Here is a 25226-nt window from a genome sequence, read left to right as displayed (position 1 = left end):
ACCAGAAATCAGGAGATGTGGGTTCTGCCAGTGACTGACTATGTGAACTCAGGCAAGTCATTTGACCTTGCTCTGTCTCCTTTCACCATTTGTAACATGGCGATGGTGATACTTGCCTACATTGATGTGCCTACTAATACATATCTACCTCTGCAGAATGAAGGGCTTGAGGCAGCCCTGCTGGGAATCAAACCTGGGATTCCAGGGAGCCTATTTCAGGTATAGGTTCCTAAGTTATTCATTTAGTTGCACATGGGAAGTTTAATTAGTGCTAACTATCCAAAGAGCAAGCAAACAAACTGTACTGGACATAATACCTCTCTGGTGTATGTACTTGGCTGCTGAACTATTCTGTGAGATTCCTAAGGACACTCAAGCAACAGGAATGGCATTTTTCACTCTGGCTCCATGGCAGGGCTGCGTTCTGGACTGTGGCATCAGCTCATATCTTTCACTTGGGCAGCCAGCAGGGTTCAGGCGTATCTTGGAGGTAAGTGCACTTCAGCCGGAAAATAGTTGCAGGTGACCGCTGCTTACGCCCCTAACAAGGCCAGTCTATGGAGCAGCACTAGTCTTGGCCTCCTTGTATCTGCAGACGCAGCACCAATATTCTGAGGCCACGTTCTGGGAGCTCAAATGGGAAAATATTAGTCCACAAGAAGAAGCACTAGGGAGCTGACAGGACCCAACCTAGATGAGTTATCCAGCTGGAGCCAGGCATTGTCCTGTAGAATCAATGCACTGACACCTGAAAGGGTGACGGGGGCACCATTACATGCTATGATCCTTTCACATGTTTGGTCTCTAGGCTTTCACAGTGTGCAGCAATGCATCTGGCATCACACCTTTCTCCCACTTCATTTTCCAGCAATTACAGGAGCTGTGTCTCTACTACAAAAGTTTCAGAGTAGCAGCCATGTTAGTCTGTATCCGCAAAAAAAAAAGGAGTACTTGTGGCACCTTAGAGACTAACCAATTTATCTGAGCATAAGCTTTTGTGAGCTACAGCTCACTTCATTGGATGAAGTGTTTGCAGCACTAAGTAAGCTAGGTTGGTCCGGGCTGTTTCACTCCTCCAAGCTTTGTTGCCCCCTCTCGCTATGATAGCCAATGGTAGAGTCAGTCACAGCTCTTTTTGGTTCAGTTTTCCCTTGCAGTACTCTTGGTTAGCATCTCAACCTGTTAAATGTTTTCTCTGGCACGTTCTTCGGCAGGACTATTATATAATCCCAGCAAACACTGATTCCTAGATTTCCAGGCCAGAAGGGGCCATTATGATAATCTATGAAGATGTCCTGCATAACACAGGCCACAGGACACTTTTCCCCCCAGTAATTCTTGCATAGGGCCCATGAGGCAGACCCTCAGCTGTAAATTGTCAGAGCTGCAGTAAAGCTAATAGAGCTCTGTTAATTTACACCAGCAGAAGATCTGTGCCCATAGCTTGTGGGTGAGCTATAGCATGTCTTTCAGCAAAATGTCCAGTGTGGATTTTTAAAGACTTTGAATGATGGAGGATCCATCATACCCTTAGGTCTTCAGCAAGATCTTGCTATGCTTCATCTAATTATGCCTTTTTCTGCTCGATTAAAGAGCTGTTTGCGGTCAGAAATCTCTTTCCCGTGTAGGTATTTAAAGACTGATCAAATATTGACAGGGAGCCAGCTGCAGCAGGGGCAGTCTCCTAGCAACACACTGGCCACAGGGATCCTAATGGGGGCTGCCTGATTGACTTCACTTCCTGCTTGGTGGAGGGGTGGAGCTAGCTACTATTTAATCCAGCAACAGCCAGCGCTCGCTGACTGCTCAACATCTTCCCTACCCACAGCTGGCTTGGTCCTGCCTCCTGCACTTGCTACCTCTCTGCCTGCCCCTGTGCCCACTTCAACCCATACCCTTCTCCATCCTTGACACCCCAGCTCTGCTTTCTGACCAAATCTCTGGCTCACCCATTGGTTCTGGCATTCAGATTCCAATCCATGGCCCTGACCCTCAGCTCTGTTCTCAATTATAGCCCCATGTATTCTGTGGTCCCGAATCTTGACTCCAGTTCAGCTCCATTCTAACCTCCGGGCCTGGCTACCCCTAGGGCTCTGTCCATTAGGCCCAACTGCCCACGTCCTGGTCATGTCCTTGACAAGTATAAAGGAAGAAAAACATTTTTGTAGCCTGGGAAGTGTCTCAGCATCATAAATGGAGAAACACATTTCACGCTAGGAGAAAAAGGGAGCTATAAATTCCCCCAGATTAATGGGCATAGACAAAAATCCACCAACACCCTGAATTCAGTGCTGGTGGAAAGTGATGAATTGACAACCCTGGAGACTGAAGTCCTGAGTTTATCCACAAAACAGGAGCTGCACATGCAACGATGGTGCAAGTTGTCCCCCCCTGCCCTATTGATGTACCTCAACTCTAAGCTATAGGACCTGCCTCTAGGGAGACAGATTTAGTTCACTGGAACCCTTACGTGTGATTCAGCTGCAGGATTTGGGAGCAGGTCGCTCTACCATACACACAAACCAGGCACTCTTACAGCATGGTAGGAGAAGTCAGCACCGCTGTGGCCCATGTGGACCTGTTCTTCTTGGCCAAAAGGAGAGAGAACTTTGGTCTCTATACCTAGCTGTGTACTTTTATGGTCTTCATCTCCACAGTATCTGAATCTCTAGGGGTGTCAGGCCAAATCCCACCTGAGCATTGAAAAGTCACACTGTTCTTCAAAAGAATACCTATAAAGCACTACAAGACACCTTAAAGAAACATCACAGTTGTGCTGCCCACATTCAGATGTTGGCTACCATCCCTGCTGAAAGTTTGGCTTCTAACTACATTTTGTGCTGTAGAAACTGCATCATATGTCCAAGTCTCCAACTTACAGTTGTAAGTTAATGGGACTCGTCACCCAATCGACCAGAGTCTTGCCTTTAGTTCCTGCTGAATTCTTGGTATGCAGCTCTCAAAAGTGCCTGACACGCTGGGCATGCTACACATAGTGCTACCCCTTCTTCCAACACCAGCGTCCCCGCTCTGCTGAGTTGCAGCAGATGTCCAGGACCTTCTAGGTCAGCTTCCCAGTAGAGAAGTCTAGTCACACAGAGTCTGGCAAGCTCTAAGTGTAATGTGCTTTATTTACACATATACACCAGTCCTGAAATGAGATCATCCAAACAGCATGCAGGGCAATCCCTTCCTCCAGGACTCTCAGTCCTGGTTTACAGGAAGCAACTCTGCTTCAAGACTTAACTCTAATCAGAGCCCAAGGCTGAGAGCAATCGCTCCTGCTGCTCGCAAAGTATCCTCTCCCCAGGCTGACTTTACAGAAAACCTCACATACCCCTAAGCTAACAATACCATTGCTCACAAACTCAAAAACACACTTTGGAAGACTATGTGTTACAGCACCACCTGGTGATGCCTGCCAAAACAATAAGTAAATAATAATAACAGGTGTTCTAGTATTAATATTGGAACAGTGATTCTGATATTCAACTACTCTGCCACTCAACCCAGAGTAACTGAGCGACAGATTTTCAAGATGAAAGTGACGGTCAGAGCATGAAGTGATACAATCGGAACAGCAGCCATCGGATCCTTTGCAACCTGTCACTAAAGCAGCAGGTGGTTGTTATGGGAGGGGGAAGTCATTCGCCCACCCTGGAAAGCACTGAACAGGATTCACCCAAATGGGAGAGAAAATAGCCAGCAGTAGCTACAGTGCTAGCAGTTTCTGAAGAAATCAGAAGCCCCTCTGGGGCATCGCCCAAAACGTGAATGTCAGGACTGTGCTAATATTCCTTTGTGGTATATCCAATCTCTACACATTCTGCAGGGAAGGTTTGGGGTTAGCTGTATAGGGACAGGAGGACTGGAATGGGAAATGGTCCATATAACCTGTAGTAATTACTGAGATTGAACTGTAGAAGAGCCCTTTCCCTCTCCCATGCAGTGCTAACCACTATGAGGACCACTTTGCATCCCACAGATTACAGGGAAAGAGATCCCTCTGTGCATTTCTATGTAATGGGATTATATTAAAACTGTTCTCTAGATCTTGTTACATATAACAGAGTTACAAATAATGCAGCCCTTTCTGCTCATAGTAGTTCCAATGTACAATACTGTACATTCAATTTTAAAGGGACTCAAGTACTTCACAAGCATTTGATGGCACAAACTACAGATGAGAAGGATAAGCAATCCAGCTTTCCAGAAAGGGGAGAGGACAGCTTCCAGTAGACGAGTATGCAACCAGTACCCAAACAACCATAGGAACTGCACTGAGATCCAGCCCTCAAATACTGGATTGTGGCAACCTTAAATGAATCAGTTGAAGTTTTCTGAAGTTTAATTTCAAATCAGGGCAAAGTAAAGTCCAGGATATTGAAATACGAGCCATTTCAGGCCACATTTCCAGAGTTCAGGTGCAGAATTGCATGCACAGCTCAGGTAACTGCATGCACAAATGACCAGAATTGGTCCCTCTCACATGCTGTTGCCTCATTTGCCTGTGTACTAGTTGGCCCCAGTCAATGTGAGCACCAAACCCGAGACACCAGATGCACAAGAGCCCACTTCTTCAGCTAAAAGAGCAACCTCGCTAGCTGTCAAAAGGTAGTAGACTCTTTGCTTGGTCCAGCCACGAGGGGGAAGCTTGATCAAGTTCACTAAACCAGCATATCACAGTGGGTGTGCATGCAAATTAGGCACACAAATGTTGCTTAAGCTCTGAAAATCTAGTTCTTATTTTTAGAATTTCGTTAACCTAAAAGGATATCTATTCAAACTGGCATGTTAGAGATGCCAAATTCAGGTTCAATAATGCAGCCTACTGTATTATATGCTCAACTCAATTGTTTTAGATAAACCACTAAAGCTGGGACACTGAGAGGGAGCAGCACAGAATATTGTCACAAGAATTAAGATTCAGAATGACACCAAGTTACCTCTGGCTCCTCATAGATTTCGGAGTCCATCTGTGGGCTTAAATATGGGAAAAGACAGAGCCTGTCTTCTTTTCTCAGGCTGAACTTCCTGCCATCTGCCAGTCTCAGATTCATGTCTGCAAGTACTTCTCTGCTGATAAAAGGGGCTGCTGTCAAACGTAGTGTTTCATTCAATACACTGTCTGCACAAGCGGAAAAACGAAGAGAGAATTACTGCATCCAACAAACAAGAGTGAGCTCACTGCAGGCTGCTTGCTTTACATTTATGCATAAGGAATGGAATTGCATACCTGCAAAAAATAAATTGCTTAATGAAGTTCTACCACATAATATACTACCAAATGGCAGATATACCTTAGACTTAGAGGGTTTATATCTCCTGCCTTCCTTGGAAACTGAACTAGACATAAAGGAGAGACCACAGAAATACTAACCGTGTCTTCAAGGACTTTCTCTGCAATTCTCCTGTAAAAAATGTGAATCCAACTATTTCCTGCATCTCAGTCACTCAGGAGCTAACTGCTTTGTTACTGAATAATGTGTGCAGCTTTCTGATTACAGAGTGGCTCGTGCAGTTAACATATATATGGTCAAACCCAAGGAGAAATCCCTCTGTCATTTAAAATCCATGGTTGACTATATAGGTTGCTCAGCCTATACAAATTCAAGGTAGAGCCACCCGTTAACATTACTCTGCTAGACACCAAAAATCATGGACAGAACAGAGACATTGGATTTATGGCTTATTTCAACAATCTGTAATCCACTAACCCCCCTCTTTTTGTCCTATGATTGCAGAGGGGTTAACGGGACAATCTACCTTGAATGGTCCCTTACAATATGTGCTAACTAGTTATGCCAAACAATCTGTTCCACCTTGCATTTTGCTGTGATGCTGGGAGTTCCTTTCTCAGACCAGAAGAAGAGCTGTGTGTGTGGCTCGAAAGCTTGTCCCTCTCACCAACAGAAACTGGTCCAATAAAAGATATCACCTCACCCACCTTGTGTCTTTGTTATTAATACTAAGAATTAGAGCTGTCAGAAATTTTTCACAAAATAATTTATTTATTGGAAAATCCTGATTTTGTTGAAATTGAACAAATTTTCTGTTTTGAAAGTTTTTTGAAAAAAATATTTTGAAATTGTCAAACTGCCTTGTTTTACCATTTTTAAAATGAAAAGTCTTGTTTCTTCAGTACAAAATGATTTTTTGTTTAGAAATTTAAGTTAATTTATAGTAAAAATATGTAAAAAAAAAAAAAAAACAAAGAAGGCCAAAATCAAAATGAAGTGTTTTAAAATCTTAAAAATGCAACAGTTCAATTGATCCAATTAAAAAACTTATTGGATTTTGTGTTTGTGGAAATTTTCAAGATTTCAACTTTTTGCCCCAATTCAGGACAGGAAAATCTTTCAAAATCTTGAAAATTCAGGAAAATTGTTTCCTTCTCAGCTCAACTAAGAATGTTCTGCTTTCATCAAAACCATGATTGAGTATTAAAATAGATTCAGATTACTTCTCATTGCAACCACTATTTCATGTCATTAACCCAGTGTAAAAGATTATGCTTCATATATTAACACAGTGACTCCCACCTCCTAATAACACTTTGTGAAAGAAGTTCTCACTAAATCTGTTCAGTGCAGTATTAAAACTGGGTTGACTGCTCACAACAGCATTACTTGCTCTCACTATGCAGAGAGCGGGTTAAAGATCTGAATGTACCATGTAGATGCATTTTACGGAATAGAAAAACAGAAAAGAGGCGAGCAATGCACATGCTAGATAATACAAAATTTAACTAAGGCGAAGAGGTGTTCCCCAAAGTATGGAGAAAATAAGATTTACATTTCCCAAACGCTGTTTAAGAACCAGCTTCTATGGCTTAAATATTATGTCTAGCTTTGTCACTGAAGAATGGTGTATAATTAAACCTTTTTACTTTGCAGTTAACATCAGACTAGTTAATTAACACTTGTAAAACCTTGAATAGTACCTAGCAGGCTGTAGGCCAGGTTTTTAAATCTTTAAGGGGCACAATTATGAAAGGAAAGTGAGAACACCAGTTGCATGCCCACATTTTGACATTCATTTACTTGGGATTTCTTCTACAACAGCTAGACATAGCTGTATGCAGATTTTCTCTGATTTGCATGAGCAAGCACATTAACTGCATGTGCAAATTAGGGCCATGATTGCATGCACATTTTGGGCCTACAATTTCGGCCTAAACTCCTTGAAAATTTCCTAAGTTACCAAAGATAATTTAAGTCAAATGGTACACGGATGTCCCCAAAAGATATGTACTAACCAAAAACAGGAGTGCTGTCCAGCATCTCTTGGCTAATGCCTTGCATCTGTTTCATTGTTTGTCCTCTGTTTCTAATTATTTTTTCTACTTCACCTTGAACTGCTGCCATGGCTGCAGGATGCTTTAGAAGAAACAGGAGAAGCCAAAAAACTGCCGGACCTGCATTACCCTAAAAATAAAACCCCCAGAAGGAATTAGAGTTATCAAAATTGTGAGCAGATGAATTGGAACAAACAGAACTTCCATTACATCACAAAAGAAAAACACAAGTCAATGTCAATTCAATTTTCATTACAAGCAAAATCTTTTCCGTCAATAAGTGAAAGGAATTGTTGGCAACACTTGAAAATTAATATAAAACAATTCTTGAAGGACTGATTTTAAAGGATGATAAGTATCTTTCAAGCTCTTGTACATTATTAATGAGAGTATCCCAGAACAAAATGGCTGCCTCAGAAATGCGAAAGATCTCACAATTCTGCCATTAAAAAAAGAGGACAGCAGAATTTGCTGGGTCAAGCATCCTGCAGTCAGCGAGGCGGCCTAGTGTATGGCGGCAGCAGCCAATGAAGGCATAAAATGTAACCCACTGTAGGAAACCTGAATTCATTTTAATAAGATTCTCTGAAGACAACAGGAGAATTTTACAAAGACTATAATAGGCAAGGATTTAACTATCAGTGTTTCAGCTACTGTATAGAAAAGTACTTATATGCCCATGAGATAAATACTCTCACTCCCCTTTGCATCCGGTGAGGGGAAATCTATCATAGGGATTATGTCCCACCTATTGCATTGTCGTGAGCGGGATGTAATATACATAGAGAGTGATTTCAGAGAGCCTACACAAAGCTTATGCACCAATTAAGTCCCACATAACCCTATTTTAGTGGGCTTGGTTCCATTTCATCTGCAGTCAGCATCTCTCAATAAGTTATACTGTGTATAAATCTATCCGAGGACCTGAAGAAGAGCTCTGCATAAGCTTAAAAACTTGTCTCTCCCACCAACAGAAGTTTGTCCAATAAAAGATATTAGCTCACCCACTTTGCCTCTCTAATTTTGATTCATATGTGTAGATTGTAAGAGCCTCAGGGCAGAGGCTGTCTTTGTGTTCCGTGTTTATACAGCACCTAGTACACTGGCGTTCGGTCCTTGACCGGGGTCCCTACACGTTATCACAATACAAATTGTTAGGATATAGATATTCAGGCCTGTCTGTAAAGGCCTATACTCTAAGAATTTAGGTGTATTCTTATCACTTGGCTAGTGATAGTGAAAGAAAGAATCAAAATCACTGTCTGCTGGTGTAAGGGCCTTCTCTTACTGTGACAGTCTGAGGCCCTGTTCTTAGGCTAAGGCCTTTGGCTAAGCAGCAGAGGCAGCCATAAGCTGGGAAGCGAACGGTCACATCCTCACATTCCAAACTAGTCACATTGAAATAAGGTGCTATTGGGCTGTTAGGCACTATCAGGACAGGATTGTATTCCTATCACCTCCAGAGAAAGGGAAGTGCCTAGAAAATGTAAAAGGAAACTTAGTTTGATAGCATCCTGTCTGGCAAGAACTCACTTATCAATAGCTGGGATGTGAAATCCTCACTTCTGTATTGTTTCGTCATTATAGTTCCCACTTTGCTGTTGTTTGTCTGTATAATCTCTGTCTGGTTCTGTGATTGTTCCTGTCTGCTGTATAATTAATTTTGCTGGGTGTAAACTAATTGAGGTGGTGGGATATAATTGGTTACATAATCATGTTACAATATGTTAGGATTGGTTAGTTAAATTTCAGGAAAATGATTGGTTAAGGTATAGCTACGCAGAACTCAAGTTTTACTATATAATCTGTAGTCAATGAGGAAGTGACGGGGTGTGGGTGGGGGTGGGCATGTGGGTGTGTGAGATGGGAACAGGGAATGGGGGTAAGAAAATTGGAATCATGTTTTGCTAAAGGGGGAAATGGGAACAGGGAATGGGAGTAAGGATGTTGGAATCATGCTTGGCTAAGGGCAGAAATCGGAACAGGGACACAGGTGTAAGGCTCTGTGGTGTCAGAGCTGGGAAGGAGGATACTAAGGAAGGAAACTGGAATCATGCTTGCTGGAAGTTCACCCCAATAAACATCGGATTGTTTGCACCTTTGGACTTCGGGTATTGTTGCTCTCTGTTCATGTGAGAAGGACCAGGGAAGTAAGTGGGTGAAGGAATAAGCCCCCTAACACAAATCATCATCATCATCATAAAAGCCACTTAAGTGAGAGCTCAGCTAGAGTGACATAGCTGTTCCAGAGTGCAAGAGGAAATATACCCCCATGTCAAACCAGCAAAGAGAAATACTTGATGGGCCTGCACTTTATATATTCATTCTTGTTTTTAAAACAATTGTGACAATTAAGTGAAAAGCACAGTAGCATCGCTGTCAATAGGGAGTGCATACACAGTACATTAAATCTAAGTAATTTAAAGAGAAGAGTATACAACATAAATAATTCATTCTGTTTTGGTAAGTGCAATGACATTTTATCTTGCCTAATTTTCAAGCAGGGCAGTTTACTTTTTAATTAAAATAGAGGCATTTATAAATGCATATGACCATTTATTTTTTCATGTTGCAAGGGAACAGACTTAGTCATGCATTAGAAAGAATAAAGTATCATTCCTCTTCCTGGAGTTTACATTCCAGAAAACTACATGAGCTGAGTAAGTTCTCCTTGTGATTAAAGAGAGTTTCGGGCCACTGCACAGTACAATGTCATTGGAGGAAGAGTCGTTTGCTGAGATCAAACCAAAAAAAGAACAAAGCACTGAAAAGTCAAGTCAATGCTGAATCTATTTCAGTGACTGTTTTAAAGCAAATGCCTTCCCAGCAATTATGTATATTTCTAAGGCAGATAACAGGAGCTCAAATATTTCAAAGAGATTGGAGAAGTAACACTTCTCTTCCTAGTTTTGCAGTGTTGTTGTAGCCATATTGGTCCCAGGATATTAGAGAGACAAGGTGGGTTAGGTAATATTTTTCCTGGACCAACTTCTGTTGGTGAGAGAGACAAGGTTACGAGCTTACACAGAGCTCTTCTTCAGGTCAGGTCCCAGACCTGTGTAAACTCAAAAGTTTGTCTCTCTCACCAACAGAAGTTGGTCCAATAAAAGATATTACCTCACCACATTTGTCTCTCTAGTTCTCTTCTGTATTACTGCAGACAAAACGCCCACTGGTGGGCCTGATCCAAAGCCCACTGACACCATCGAGAATCTTTCCATTGGCTTTCATGGCGTTTGGATGAGGCCTTAAATGAGTGTGATATTATCAGTGTAACGAACAACAGAACTGAATATTACAAAGCAAAGAAACCATTTTTACACCAAAGAGAGGCTACCTATGGGATACTATCAGTTGATTAAGGCCCACAACTGCCATTTGTGCCTTTGAATCTCTCTCCCCTTAATTTTTTTTTATTATTAAAAACTGAGCCCTACTTTTTCATCAAATACACCAAGCAGTTTGTGGAGCAAGGCTAACTCTTTTCTCGGGCAAAAAACACAGAGGTAACACTGCAGAAAACTGAATTAAGGAAAATCAGTATTACAATGGGATTCTGAAGCTATATCCCTCTAAGATACAGACATAAGGCCTGATCCAAGGGGACTTTCCATTAACTTCAGTGGATTTTCAATCAGGCCCATAAATAATAAACCATTTTGATAAACTGAGATCATTATCAGGAACTTATACACCATATCATAATATTAATACCTAGTTTTTATCACTTTTGCCCAGTAGATCGGAAAGTGCTTTATCAAGGAGGTCAATACTACTGCCCCCATTTTACAGATGGGGAAACTGAGGCACAGAGCTAAAGTGACTTGTCCAAGGTCACTCAGCAGGCCAGTGGCAGAGCTGGGAACACAATCTAGGTCTCTTAAGTCCCAATCCAGTGCACTACCCACTAAGCCACACTGTCTGTAGACAATTGTCAGGCTGATTCTCCACTCTTATACACCAGTGTAACTCCAGTGTTGTCAGCATTTTCAAAAGTGGCCTCTGATTATGGGTGTCCAATTTAAAGAAATCTTTGGTCCAGGGCCTGAATACAAATTTAGATGACTAGTCTCAAGTGCCCACTTTTGAAAATTCTGATCTAAATCCCTATTAAAGTTTATTCTATAACTCTCCATTGTGTCACAAATAAGGCTACGAGTATGTCACGGAGGTTGCGGAAGTCACAGATTCTGTGATTCCCTCCCAGCTCCCCAGCCTTCTCCAAGTCTGCAGCTGCGGGGATCCCCATCAGCTTCCCAGCCGCCTCCAAACCTGTGGCGGGGGGAGGATACCCCCCCTCCCCCAGCTCCCCAGCCAGTGGGCAGGGGTGAAGGGCCGCAGCTCCCTGCCACTGCATGCAGTAGGGCAGGGTGCTGGACACTTCTCCCTCCCCATTTTGTCAGGGATGGTTTTAGTAAAAGTCAGGGACAGGTCACGGCTTCCGTGAATTTTTGTTCATTGCCCGTGACCTGTCCATGACTTTTACTAAAAATATCCATGACAAAATCATAGCCTTAGTCATGAAGAAACAAGAAACATATGGGTATTTTTTTCCTATCCTGGTTAGGATTCTATTGAAGTTATGCTGTGGTTTTCACTAGCTGCACAGTGATCTGAAGCTTTGCCTGTTTGAGTGTCTCCGGTAAAATCTCTGGATTTGGGATGTGAGAATGATCCCTCAAACTGTTAGATGACACACAGGAGAAACTGGGTTTTTTTTAAGAAGGCCTGAAACTACAGCTGCTTAGAAAAGGTCCTTGCTCAGGAAGTCAGATGTGATCAAATGTGAACTGGAAATGCCTGAGGATAGACTGTCATCTGCGATCCATGCCAGACAGTATGCATTACTTCTCCTGGGAAAACAGCACCTTGGCCAAGGACAACAACACATCTCAAAATACAGCATACACCACCCCCTAGTGGTGATTTACATTATGTACCTGTCCAGCAGGTGCATGAGGAAATGTGCATATAGAGGGGGCAAATTGTGAACTCCTATTTGTGTGTTTAATGAGTTCACACACAGTCTTTGCACACTAGCGCTTACACACAGATAGAGGCAGCTCCTCGGTATCAATTGTCACAGCTACACTGATACCAATGGCTCTACAACAATGTACAGCAACTGAGGATTTGCCCCATAGAATTTATATGCGCAGAACCGACTTAGGCTTAATTCGCATGACTTGTCTCACTGATAATATCCAAACGCCTCAGGCATAATCCTGTAAAAATCACAGTTAAAGTTTCCTGGCAACTATCATTCACTATATTGGACCTGAGTATTGCAGTTCATATGGCCCTTGGTAAAAGGGCCTCAGAGCGATGAATAATCACACACACAGTGAATGAAAGATGGCATGCCAGCTTTGCAGTTGGTACGGTGCTGGATTCGTGATCACCCACTGTCCTGAAACACTGCTGAAAGACCAGACAATCTGCAGGTGAAATTTGCCACGCTGGGTACATTAAAGACAGAGCCAAGTCCCTGCACTGCAGGAGAGGGACCTGCATCTTTGTGTTTGTGCCTCTAAGAAACTAAAATTTGCAATGAACAGGCTCGACCTAGTGCATATGTTCACCACTGCCCTCAACTGGAGGGAATCACAATGACTCCACTGTGTGTCACAGATCCTACACTGCTACCAATCCTGTGATTCTCCTTTCTCTCAAGTGCTGTAGACTTGTGCTTTTGGAGAAGGAAGCTCAATATTCTATCCCCGCTGTTGTCTTGCAGTTCAGAACAACCATGAGGAAGTTCACAGCTTGGCCCTGGCTTTGCCACAATATTACTTTAAATCAATGTGGGTGTTTTATTTCCTTTGACATTTTCTCCATGCAGTTAGAATTTCTTTGGTATTTTCCAGAGGCATCACAACCTCTCTAGTGGAATCAGTATTATTATTGTTAGTCCTAAGCCAATTTCTAGCTTTCTCTCCATCTTGTTATCTCCCTGAAAGAGCTGAGATGGTTTTACCTGTGTGGCCCAGAGCTGCATCAGCATGGCTCTTGGTTGCATATCCTCATCCACTCCCAGTTCCTCTAGGTGCAGCTTGTAGCTCTCTAGCCAAAGGCTTTTGTTGGCTTTGGAATTCAGTCTTTTTACAGACAGTAGCTTCCAGAGATGTCCCTTGAGGTTGGCAGCTTCCTTCTTTTCCGCTGCACATAAACAAAGGCAGAGATTTCGTTATTAATATAACTATTAAGAGACACTGCAGCTGACCAGTTCTAGTGACTCTTGGTCTAAAGTGTAAGTGACACGGATAGAAGGAACTTAAAATGTTCACAATGGTGCCATCTACTGCCCATACTTGCTCTTCTAGAATAGCTCCTATGTAAAAGTAGGGCCCTGCTCAGAAATCACTTCCAACCTAAATGGCTTAATTTCCAGGGGGTTTCCAGAGCAATGGTCATTTCCTGTGTGCTCTCAGCAATCCCCAACAGTGAGACTCTAATCACGTGTGCTGGAGGAAGGAAAGGTCAAAAGCAAATCCATAAGAAGGCTGGGAATGAGGAACAGTTAGACCTCTCCACGGTGAGGTGTTTAACAGCTCCCTGCCAGAAATGCTCCTCCCATGCATTGTCTACACTGGGAACTGAGTCGTGTTAGAAAATGTGTTGATTAGCATGCTGTTGAACCCCATTTAGCCCCGGGTGTAGACAGTCATGTTTAAAAACATGCTGGCTACTTAGAAGCGTGGGATTGAGCACACACAGCTAACACATTTCTAGACAAACCCTTATATCCCAGACTACTCCATGTGGACATGCTGATATTCCAGTGAGGCTGACATTCTCTTTCCCAGCAGAAAGCCTAGGTAACTGGGTTCCATGTGAGCTGGGGAAGTTTAACCCAAGCCCTATTGCAGGGGCAGAGCTGCCGTACAGCCCCATCTGGCCGCTACTCCTGCCACAGTATGTGGATCTGGAGGCCCTTTTCCTGTCCTGTGCCATCACCACCTTCCACACCAGACTATGCAGGGCCAGTGCAGACTTCTCCAAGTGTCACACAAAGGAAACACAATGGCCAATTCATCTGGTCCCATTCTTGCAATGCAAGGAAGGCCTCTGGTGACCTCAGGTGCCTTCGTATCTCATGGGAAAAGGGGGCAGGTTCCCGGGGTATTGAGGATCTTAAGCATTCAGGACTTTATTGGTTAAAGCCAGTGCTTTTACCAATTTGCACCTGGAAATGAACTGGATGCCTGTGCAGATCAGGGAGTAGAGGCATAGTACAAATGGCCAGCTGCAAATGCATGCACCTAAGTCTCTGAGGTGCATGCAAATGGCATATTATATGATTTGATTTGCATGTGCAACTGCATGAACTGTACCTACCAATTATGTGTATAATTGCATGCCTAACATGCTTGACTATGTGGCCTTATGTCTATGTGGATGTTTTTTTCTGGCCCACAGGCACTCACCTGCAGTTAGAGTGGAGCGGGCAGCGCTCATCAACAGCTGGTCCAATTTATAAAATTCGTTGTAGACCTCAGCAGAATGGGCCCGGTCTTTATTTTGGCAAGAAGGATCGTTGTAGTTTTCTTCTTCATTGCCATACAGGGTCAGGTATCCAGCTCTGTTTGGAACAAAGAGGGAAAATACATTTGTATTTAAAATGCAATGGGTGAAACTCTGGTTCCACTGAAGTCAAGGGTAAAACTCCCGTTGAGCTGAACAGGGGCCTGGATTTCGCCCAATGTTTTTAGTATTTTAATCTTAATATAACATATAATTAAAAGGCTCTGTGCAATGTATAGTGAAACCTTTTTAGATGACATATGCAACAACAGTTACTTCTTAAGACAGAGGATAATGGCATAGAGTTTTGATGTTTTATTTTGCATCTGTTTCCCTTTGCTTTCCATGGAAAGATTTGCCTTTAGAAAGTCCAACATTATATAGAATTTGTTGCACCTGATTATGCCTGTTTGCATATTTTTACTAGAGTCTAATCCAGCTCACACTAAAGGCCCCTGGGTTTTATATATTACACACACACAAAAGGTTGTAAAGTCAAGCACTCAAAAGTTAGGAAACATCCGAATTAATTTGCACACTTATTATACTGCATTTATTTACATGATCACATTTATTATTTCCACAGGCTCCCTCCCTCATTCAGTGCACAGGATGGGTGGCCCTCACTTAATGAACAGCTATTCAACATTTCGTTTTTTCCTCATTGTTCAGTGTGTGGTCCCAGGCCTTATTTGTTGCATACTATTCAAACCCTGCTCTGGAGATAGAATTATTAATCTCCTCCTAGGCTTTTCTATGATGCGCATCACTATAGTATCTGAGTCCTTCACAAACATTAATTAACTTATCTTCACCATTGCCCAGTGAGGAGAATGGGGGAGAGGCTTTTATCCCCATTTTACAGACTGGGAGCTGAGTCACAGAGATTATGGTCAAAAGTTTCTACCAATTTTGGGTTCCCAGTCTGTGACGACTAGGACCTGATTTTTCAGAGTACTTAGCACCACATAGCACTTTATGTGTTCAAAGCACAGATCAACTGTGTGTGCTCAGCTCTTCTGCAAATACAACCCCAGGCATCAAGATGGATCCTCAGAAAGAGAAGAACACATTACTACTGACCAGCTATGAACATCGGGGTTGAAGTGACTTGCCTAGGATCACATAGGAACTCTGTGGCAGAGGCAGGGATAGAATCCAGTTCTCCAGGGCAGCGTTCAATTGTCTTAACCATGAGATGGTCCTTTTTCTTCCTGAAATCCCTTCTCATTAATTGTACACCTTCCAACTTCTGCAACAAGTGAGGCAGGGGGCCTACAGACAACAGCCTGCTTCATACACACCCCTAATTCATCCCCACTCCAGGTCCAACCGGTTTACTGAATGAGGCTGGGATCCCATGGGAAAAATAGTATGTGGTCATGTAACTAAAGGCAGTATAATAATAATTCATATGCACCAGGGGGCCGAATTAACATTGCACAGGAACCCTTCATTCTGGTATCTCCTAACTTTTGAATGCTTGACTTTGCAACCTTAATAATAGTCTCTTAACGTAGTTATTTTGTGTGTAATCTCCGAGGTTTTTTAAAAAGCAAACCAATATTCTATCATGTGGCATTGTGTGTGTTTGTGTGTGCATGCGTGCGTGTGTATTCTATTGGATATAATTGTTTTTAAACAAATAAATATTTCCCTCCACAGTTTACAATCCAAACATTGCTGTGCTAGAAACTTATAAGTGCCACTGAAATGTTTAATGCAACACCAATGCCTTAGATATGCTTTCTGACAGCGTAGGATGTACAGTACGAGTGTCCCTATTGCAGGTCAGTTCCATAGACCATTGGTTGGATTTTGCATATCCTCGGGCACAGAGGGGGTTAATTTAATGTAAAGTTTGCAACATCAACCCTAATTAAACTGCTTTAAAAAAAAAGTCATGAGCCAAATATTCCTTTTCTATAATGTCTCTTTTCTCGGGGTTTCAGTAAAAAGAAAACGTCACTGTTTCATTTCCCCGTTTGGAGCCCTCTCGGTTTTAATGTTAATGACACTAACTCCTGGAGTAAGATGCTATTAGGAGTAAGGCTGGCAGAAGCAGACCCTGGTTTTGCATTGCTATAGAACTTTCCATGCAAGCCCTGCCGTTTGTTTTCTATATGTCAATGAACATCACTTCTGTAAGGCAGGTAAGTGTTCTTACCCCCTATCTACAGATGAGCAAAGCGAAACATAGGTAAGACCAAGATTTTCAAACCTGGCTTCCCAAAGGTAGGTAGAGCTGTGGGTGATCAGCAGCTCTGAAAATCAAGTCACTTATTTAGGCACCTAATTTTGGGCCTACAGTGACTTGTCCCAGGTCATGCTGTAAGTCAGAAGCAGAGCTAGAAAAGCAAACTCAAGTGTTCTTGACTTCTAGGCCAGAGTCTTAACTACTAGATCACTCTGCTTCTTCCCTATCCCTTCATGAATAAAAAACATCACTCCATTTGCCCCTCAAACAGACTGTTGGAAAGAAGAAAGCGCAAAACAAGGCAGCAGTGACTAAAGTTTTAAAATATTAGATATGCTTAAAAAAAATCAGTGTTCATAATGATCAAATAACGACACCTGCACTTTTATAGCATGGTGCAGGCCTGATTCTGCTCTTGCTGTACACCAGTTTCACACCAGTGTCTCCTCACTGGCTCCAGTGCCCTTGCTCCTTATTGACACCAGTGTGAGAGCGACAGCAGACCCTGCATCTTTAAAGTCTGGTCCAAACATCCATTGTTTTTTAAATGAGTCACAATTTTTAAAAAATGGAGAAGAGCTGACTGTGATGTCATTCCCCTTCCAGTCCCAAGGGATGAAGCTTTATAGTGCAGCACTTACCTAAGCATCATGCTGTAGGAGAGATGAAACAAGCCTTCATCTGTCCACTGCCGGCTCAGATTGCTTGGGTCAGAAAGCAGAAGGGTCTGAAGGTTGAAGAACATCGCCTTAGTGAGGGATGGAAGGTTCTTGTTTTGCAGAGCCCTGTAGAAACAGAAGTTAGTTTGTGAAACACCTTCATGTATAAGGCTTACTGTTCTATAATCAGTGTTTAGTTAGGGACAAGTCTCTCCTGTTTATATCACATGCATCCCTGGGTGTCTGAACCTCGTCACTTACACAGCCCAAGCACCTATGTTCTGGGTAAAGGGGAAAGTGCTGGACAGAATTCTCCATGCTACACTAGGGCACCGTAAAGTGGCCTGGTCTGGATTCTGTTGCTGCCCGTTATGGAGAGTGAGACCAGCTGCAGAGTTCTAAGATACTTTGGACGCTCCCCAACATTTGGGGGGTGAGGCTGAAGGTTGGACTTGGCTTTTTGCTTTGGACCCATGTTCTGGGATAGAAGCCACTGAGAGGGAATAAGTGATGAACATGGAGATGCCATCTACGCGGATTTATTTTAAGTGCCTTAACTACTCCTGTGTGGGAAAGTGGCTGTTATAGACTTAGCAAAAGAAAGGCCAGTTCGCTATGACATCTAGCAGGGATTTGCCTCTAGTGATAGCCACTGGTCAGATGAGAGGTTTGATTGAGACAGTATAACGTTTTTCCATAGTGGCTACTGGATTTCTTATGCTGTACTTCCAATGAACTGGAACTTGGGCATTACATGATGCTAGTACATGGAGCATGGTTCTTAAAATGAGCAGCCATTCTGTGACTTCATTAACCACACTGGAGTCACTGCTCTTTTCGTGCTACTCAAATGGTTTCCAAGGGACTGATTATGGGCCATTCTCCTTAGCGCACTGTCAGCCTGGGACTTCCCGCGTAGGACTCTCAGGGCGGCTTGCACAGCACTGCAGCAGCAATCCTTTCAGGGGAAGAAGCTGTGCTGATTTACACCTGCTGATTCAGAACACTACGCTGCTCAGACCAATCTACCTGAGGTGCAAGGACAAATGAACCTGCCAACCTTCCAATCTCAGGGAGATCATCAGAGTGCTAACATAGCGTAACATAATGTTAGCATTCCCGCAATAAAGAAAGTGCATGGCATGAAATATCAGTGCCCTCAGCCAATGTGCAAATGCAATATTGCAGAATAAATCATCTGAAACCAGCCTGGTTTTACCCAAACCCCATTTCCTTGTAAATTGCATCAGCACAATAAGGTCAAGTCACTCCCTCCTAGCAATTGAGAGTCCAGCAATTTTTAAACCTATAGATTGGAGGGCAATGTCTGACTGAGGGTCACACGTCTGAATGATTCACATCAACATCTCCCAGACCTTAAAACTTCCATTGGGAAACAAATAATCTGAAGGGAGGAGTGCATCTAAAAGCTATTTTCAGCCATTCATGTCTCGGTGTGATGTATCTATTGGTAAAGCAGAGATGTTCCCAGAAGTTCAGACCACAGACTGTCCCATTTATATGCTATTAGAGCATAAACATGATTGTTCATTGCTTTCAGTCACGCTGCCGGTGCTCCATCAGATGTGTACTGTAAACTATGTGGTCAGCATATTTATCTCCAGCCAGGTTGTGTCCCTCGCTTTTATTTAAAGGGTTTAAACATGTCTCGCTACTATCACACAGCAAGAAGTCATTAAATCTCTCTAATATTTTAAAATATTAGATGTAAAAATAGATCCCAAGGAGAGTAAAATAATGACAGCCCCAGGGCTCTGCTGCTTATTACTGTTTCCTGCCAAGTAACTGTAATTGCTTCAGGATGATTTTTACCAGTTTCAGGGCTGGGACAACATTTGCTGGTGTACAAGTGTTGTGATGTCCACACAGTGTGAGACAGGCATTGCTAATTCGGAAGGTCTAAATCCTCCCCTGGCTGGCAGGAGAGACCAGAAACTTTTCCTGGTGCTGGTTCTACCACGTGAATCCTGACATCCAGGGCAGGACACCATGGGGAGGGTTGGGGGCACTGCATTGTGGAGCCCACTTTAGCGCAGCTCATCTGCTGCTGGCTAGAGCTTCCAGCTGACTGACACACTCCCACCAGTCCCCATCAGCACACGCATGTCTCCTGCCCATTGTTCCAAGAGCTCTCTCTCGTGCTATGAGGAGAGAGAGAGACGCCGTGCTGTTGCTTGTACAAGAGACATGCAGGAACTCCCTAGGTCCTCTCCTTCCATACACACCTCACGCATAGCTCTGCCCCGTGCCAGCCAGACTCAGCGCCGAAGGTCAACATGACATTCGCTGCCTGGCTGAAAAGCAAGACTGATATACAAGCGAGGTTTGTTCCCAGACATAACCTGGAGGACTCTTCGCCAAGTTATCTATATTCCCCCCCATGGTATTAATTCTTCCTTATAAACTAATCCCTCTAGCCAGTCCCCTTATAACCTTTGTTGCTTTTCTTGTGTGCCCCTTCAGTTAACCCACATGATTCACATACTGATGTTAGCCAATACATATTTGTTGGTGTAGTACACAGCACATGAATAGGTATTATGTGCATGGTATTAATATATGTTTTATATACACACACACATATATATATATATATATATATGGTTGTTGGGAAGTTATGGTAACTGAATGTACTATGCTCTTCCCACAATTCTGTTCACCCATGTCAAGCATCCCGCAGCACTTTGCAAAGCTGACATTAGCTTTGGCATTATAAAATAGAAAACTTTCCACAGCAAAGATGCAGGAATACTTTTACTAAGTACAGCTAGGGAGTACTTGCTTAGCTCATTAACACTTGGAATGTAGTATTCAAAATGAGATACGGGAAAGTATAGCCAGGTATATTGGAATTGGAAAAGGTTCAGAAAAGGGCAACAAAAAGTATGGAACAGCTGTCATATGAGGAGAGATTAATAAGCCTGGGATTTTTCAGCTTGGAAAAGAGATGACTAAGGGGGGATATGATAGAGGTCTATAAAATTATGTCTGGTGTGGAGAAAGTACATAAGGAAGTGTTATTTACTCCTTCTCATAACACAAGAACTAGGGGTCATCAAATAAAATTAATAGGCAGTATGTTTAAAACAAACAAAAGGAAGTATTTTTTCACATAACACACAGTCAACCTGTGGAACTCTTTGCCAGAGGATGTTGTGTAGGCCAACACCATAGCAGGATTAATAAAAGAACTAGATAAATTCATGGAGGATAGGTCCATCAATGGCTATTAGCCAGGATGGACAGGGATGGTGTCCCTAGCCTCTGTTTGCCAGAAGCTGGAAATGGGTGACAGGGGGTGGATCACTTGATGATTACCTGTTTTGTTCATTCCCTCTGAAGCAGCTGGCACTGGCTACTGTCAGAAGTCAGGATCCTGGGCTAGATGTACCATTGGTCTGACCCAGTTTGGCCGTTCTTATGTTCAGGCACCAAGGACAAAGCTGGCACAAACTAGTGGGTTAAACTTAAAGTGACATATAGGGGGCATTTAGCTTGGAAACAACCATAATATAAACACAATTGAGTTTGAAGCTGTATCTGTGAAGCACACCTTTTGTGTAAGGTGAACACAGTGTGAGAATTTGCTTCCCAGAAGGAGGGGTATATATATCTCCTTTTTGCATTGTACTGCTGTGTCTTTAGACAGCGAATTTGGCTACGTTTGGTAATTTGGTCTCTTGAACATTGTTAAGAACGGACCACAAGCGTAGTCAAACAATTGACTCTACCTTTTAGTCAGTCCTGAGGTGCTTTGCCCTGAATACAGTACACCAGGCATGGCTTCTCTAGAGCCGTACATAGAGGGATTATCACCTCTCTGCTCTGCATGTGCAACCCCAAGCCACCTTAGCCTTTTTTTGCTGCCACACCACGTTACAGTTTAAACCCACCAGGGCTATTATTGGCTATTTCTTTTTAAAGTTAACAAAGATAGATTAAGATCTAGCCGTCTTCCTAGTGCACCCATCTCTAGTATTTCGAAGCCAGGCCTCTAGGATAGTTAGCCCGTTGTCATTTCATCCTTACTGAGTGACTCGCTGGGAAAATCTAGATAGACCTCAGGTCTTATCCCCTTCCATTTTGCTTTGTACTTACACTGTGGTTAGTATCGCTGTCCTGGATACCAGGACCACCACCTCCATGGTGGAACTGCCTGGCTCTCTCACTGGAAAATAATATCCCAAAACAAACTGGAGACACTGGCCCAAATTTTCCTTTGTATCATACTCACGATCTCAGCATGACCTTTTCCTCAGTGGGGTCATAGTCAGGCAGTTTGACATCAAACATTCGATCCATTAAAAGGCGTGCATATTTGCTGAAATCTAGCTGACAACTTGACTCCCAGAGCACCGAATCATATGAGTGAGGGTCCAACAAGATGGTGATAAATTTCCCAGCAACCTGGATCTAAAGAAGAAAAATCCAAAAAAAAAAAATTAATGGGTCTATTAGCCTAATGAATACAATAATACATTAAAAATGTGAAATATTACCAAACAGTGGGACAACTGCTAAGCCAAAATCTGCAGTAATAAGTCCAATTACTCAGATACAGTCCTTTTCCTTCATTATTCCCAGCTGAGCACATATCCTGAGCTGGTGCAAAGTAGTGCAGGGCCTTTGACCTCAATGGAGGCACATTGATTTACACTAGCTGAGGTGCAATAGTCTGCAAATAATTCCAAAATGTTATTTTGACTGCATATTTGATGGTCTGAAAAACTCCCATGGAAACACAGAAACTCACTGACCAAGAGGGTAGCATACCTGGTCACAGTTACACATCTGGGCTCAGGATTCTTAGGAATTTTATGACTCTGAACATCCCCTGTAGCTATACAAGTTAAGGGACCCACCTTGCACTCCTCACTCAGGCAAAACTCCCACTGACTTTAACAGTGCAAAGGTCATTTCCTCTCACCCCCTAACACTGTACAACATTATGAGGGCATCCACCTTCCTCTGAAGTATCAAGTTTGGGCCCCTACAGGAAGCAGAATGGACTGAAGACACCAATGTGTAGTCTAATGCAGGTATGGGGAAAATATGTTGCTATGAAAAATGAAGCTGCTCTGTGGTACGTATGAAAGGTGATGTTAAAGCCTTCTAAAATAAAGCCGCTCATGCACTGTTTAGTTTAAAAGCAGCTCCAGACTGGCTTACTGTAGCTGGGGGAAGGAAGAGGCAGAGTGGCCAGGAGAGAAGAGGAAAGGTTTGTTGATATTTATGCTGGTCTGTGGCGTCCACTCAAAGCTGTTCCCACAAAGCTTTCTGGGCTGCTTTTGGTTGAACAGCTGAACTGTGCACCCCTCTGGATTTAAACCCCGGCAGCACCGGCAATTCACAGCGGGCGCTTACTGTGAAAATATCGCCATGTTTTTGCTTCATTTGAGACAGGAAGCTGGCAGCATCTTTTCCAAATTCCACAGCATGTCCCAGCCAGGGAACAAAGCCTCTGTCAAGTGGAGGTTCACTCGGTAGCCTGGAAAAAAAGATCGGTAAAAGCTCTTAAAGCCCTGTGGAAGGATTGCCCTACAGTTACTTAATAACCTTTGGTACTTAAACTCCTGCATTCCAGCATGTTATGGGTGTGTCAGTGTGAAATGACATTACCATCTGCACCTTGCTTTGTTTCACAGATCAACCATGCTTTGGAACATCACATGAATAGAATTATATGGCCAGATTGCATTCTGGCTCCCCCAATCTGAATCTTTTTATGTCTCCAGGGCTCCAAAGATGTAACCCCCAAAAGGACTTGTCATTACTATCCTGAGTCATAAAGGAGTGGGGACTAGTTAGCAGCTCAAAGGAAGGGTTTGTGGGTTGTTGGTTTTTTTTAATTTACTGGAAGTATCTCAGATTTATGCTGGTTAAACAATATAATAGTGCGCATAAGCGTTAATGACAAAAAGATATTAATTTGTGGGTTTATTTCTTTCTAATATAGCTAATATAAAAGAAGAAATTAAATGGAAATACCTAAGTGCATTAAAATAATCCTATGGGTCTTGCAAACTGACAAAGGACTGAAATTTTAGGATTTAAAGCTGTTATGCTATGGCATCTGTAATTCACCAGACTAAGGCTAGGTATGTCAATAACATATATACCACAAAGGATATGTTTACACAGCAAAGAAAAAACCAGGGCTGGCCCGTGCCAACCAACTTGGGCTCACAGGGCTCGGGCTGCGGGGCTATTTGATTGAAGCGTAGACTTCTGGGCCTGGGTTGGAGCCCAGCTTGAATCGGCTGGCTCAGGCAAGCCACATGTTTTTTTGGGGTAGGTCTACACAGCAAAAGGTAAGCGTGTTAAGGAAAAGACAAAGATATACGGGGGCAAATGTTACATCCTTTCCCCTTACTTCTGCAGTTTTTGGTTCTGGATTCTAAGTGCTTTAGACCAGGAATCTGCCATACTCTGTTCTAAGAGAGACAAGACGGGTAAGGTAATATTTTGTACTGGATCAACTTCTGTTGGTGGAAGGGGAAAGCATTCAAGCTACACAGAGCTCTTCTTCGGGTCTACAGCACGGCTACAACACCACTGCAAACATGTTCTGTTCTGTAAAGACTCGAGCACATTTTTGGGTGTTGGAAAAACAATAAATCATAATTTTACAGCAACACGTATAGGGTACTTTCTCAATCCTACGCAATACCAAGGCACAATGGGATGCAGTAAACTGAGCACTGTCAACCTTGAAAGATCCCTACGATACTGGAAAAACAACCGCAATTCCGAAATGAGGGCTGCCATGCTGTTAAAATATCAGGGCAACCCAAACAAACCCAGAGTGCATAAGCACCTGATGCCCGTGCATTCAGATCGCTCCATTGTCACAAACGCGCTTGAGGTTTCATTGCTCCGAGGATATGAAAATTGGCAGGAATCTGACTGTTTGGAACTTCTGGAAGGAAAATAGGAATCTTGTCCTTTTAATTCCCCTGCCAACTCAAAGGGAGCAGAGATGGTATGAGGTGCCCATGTGGTTCCCTGAGCAAGGCAAATCCAATACTGTACCCTCAGTTACTTGTTGTTGGGTCACCCACTCAAGGAGCTGGGATTTGAACACTGTTACAGCCTTCATTTTGAAGGGTCAGGATCACATTCTGACCTCCTTATCACTGGTGTAAAGAAGTAAAGTCAATGGAATTACTCCAGATTCACACCACCAGTATAGCCAATGACAGTCTGGCCCAATGACAGTGAAATAACTACCAGGGAACATTTTCAAAATGCCAAGTATTAGTTACGATGCAAGGGGGTGTAAAGAAGGGCCTATATGGAGCCAAACAAATTTAAGATTGGGGTCTTTAGCAACTCAGACCATACCCTGGGATCTTTCAGAATGAGAGAATTTTACACAAACCCCATTAAACATGGAATCTGCTCTGATTTCGACTGATTACTGCGGTGTTCATCCTAATCAGCAGATTCAGATTGCCAATCGGTGGTGCCCTGGCTCAATAACTAGCAATGGGTGAATCTCACAGAGATCAAGGTTTTGAAAACTTGA

At 42.9% G+C, this 25226-nt stretch overlaps 1 protein-coding gene across 4 annotated transcripts in view; it reads right to left on the bottom strand.

Annotated features, from left to right (window-relative positions):
• PTGIS (prostaglandin I2 synthase) overlaps window positions 1-25226 on the bottom strand; it is a 56204-nt gene that overhangs the window by 4204 nt on the left and 26774 nt on the right. For all 4 annotated transcript variants that reach the window (XM_084645897.1, XM_084645898.1, XM_084645896.1 and 1 more), the window contains 7 exons: window positions 23063-23186; window positions 21933-22111; window positions 17660-17803; window positions 14725-14879; window positions 13275-13456; window positions 7259-7427; window positions 4947-5128 (listed from right to left, as the gene is read on the bottom strand). In XM_084645897.1, the coding sequence (XP_084502023.1) occupies window positions 4947-5128; window positions 7259-7427; window positions 13275-13456; window positions 14725-14879; window positions 17660-17803; window positions 21933-22111; window positions 23063-23092 (1041 nt within the window). In that variant the 5' untranslated portion in view covers window positions 23093-23186. The remainder of the gene's footprint in view (window positions 1-4946; window positions 5129-7258; window positions 7428-13274; window positions 13457-14724; window positions 14880-17659; window positions 17804-21932; window positions 22112-23062; window positions 23187-25226) is intronic.

This window comes from Lepidochelys olivacea, assembly GCF_965140295.1.
Source record: "Lepidochelys olivacea isolate rLepOli2 genome assembly, chromosome: 13".
Lineage (NCBI taxonomy): Eukaryota > Metazoa > Chordata > Testudines > Cheloniidae > Lepidochelys > Lepidochelys olivacea.
This window is presented reverse-complemented; position numbering and strand designations above follow the sequence as displayed.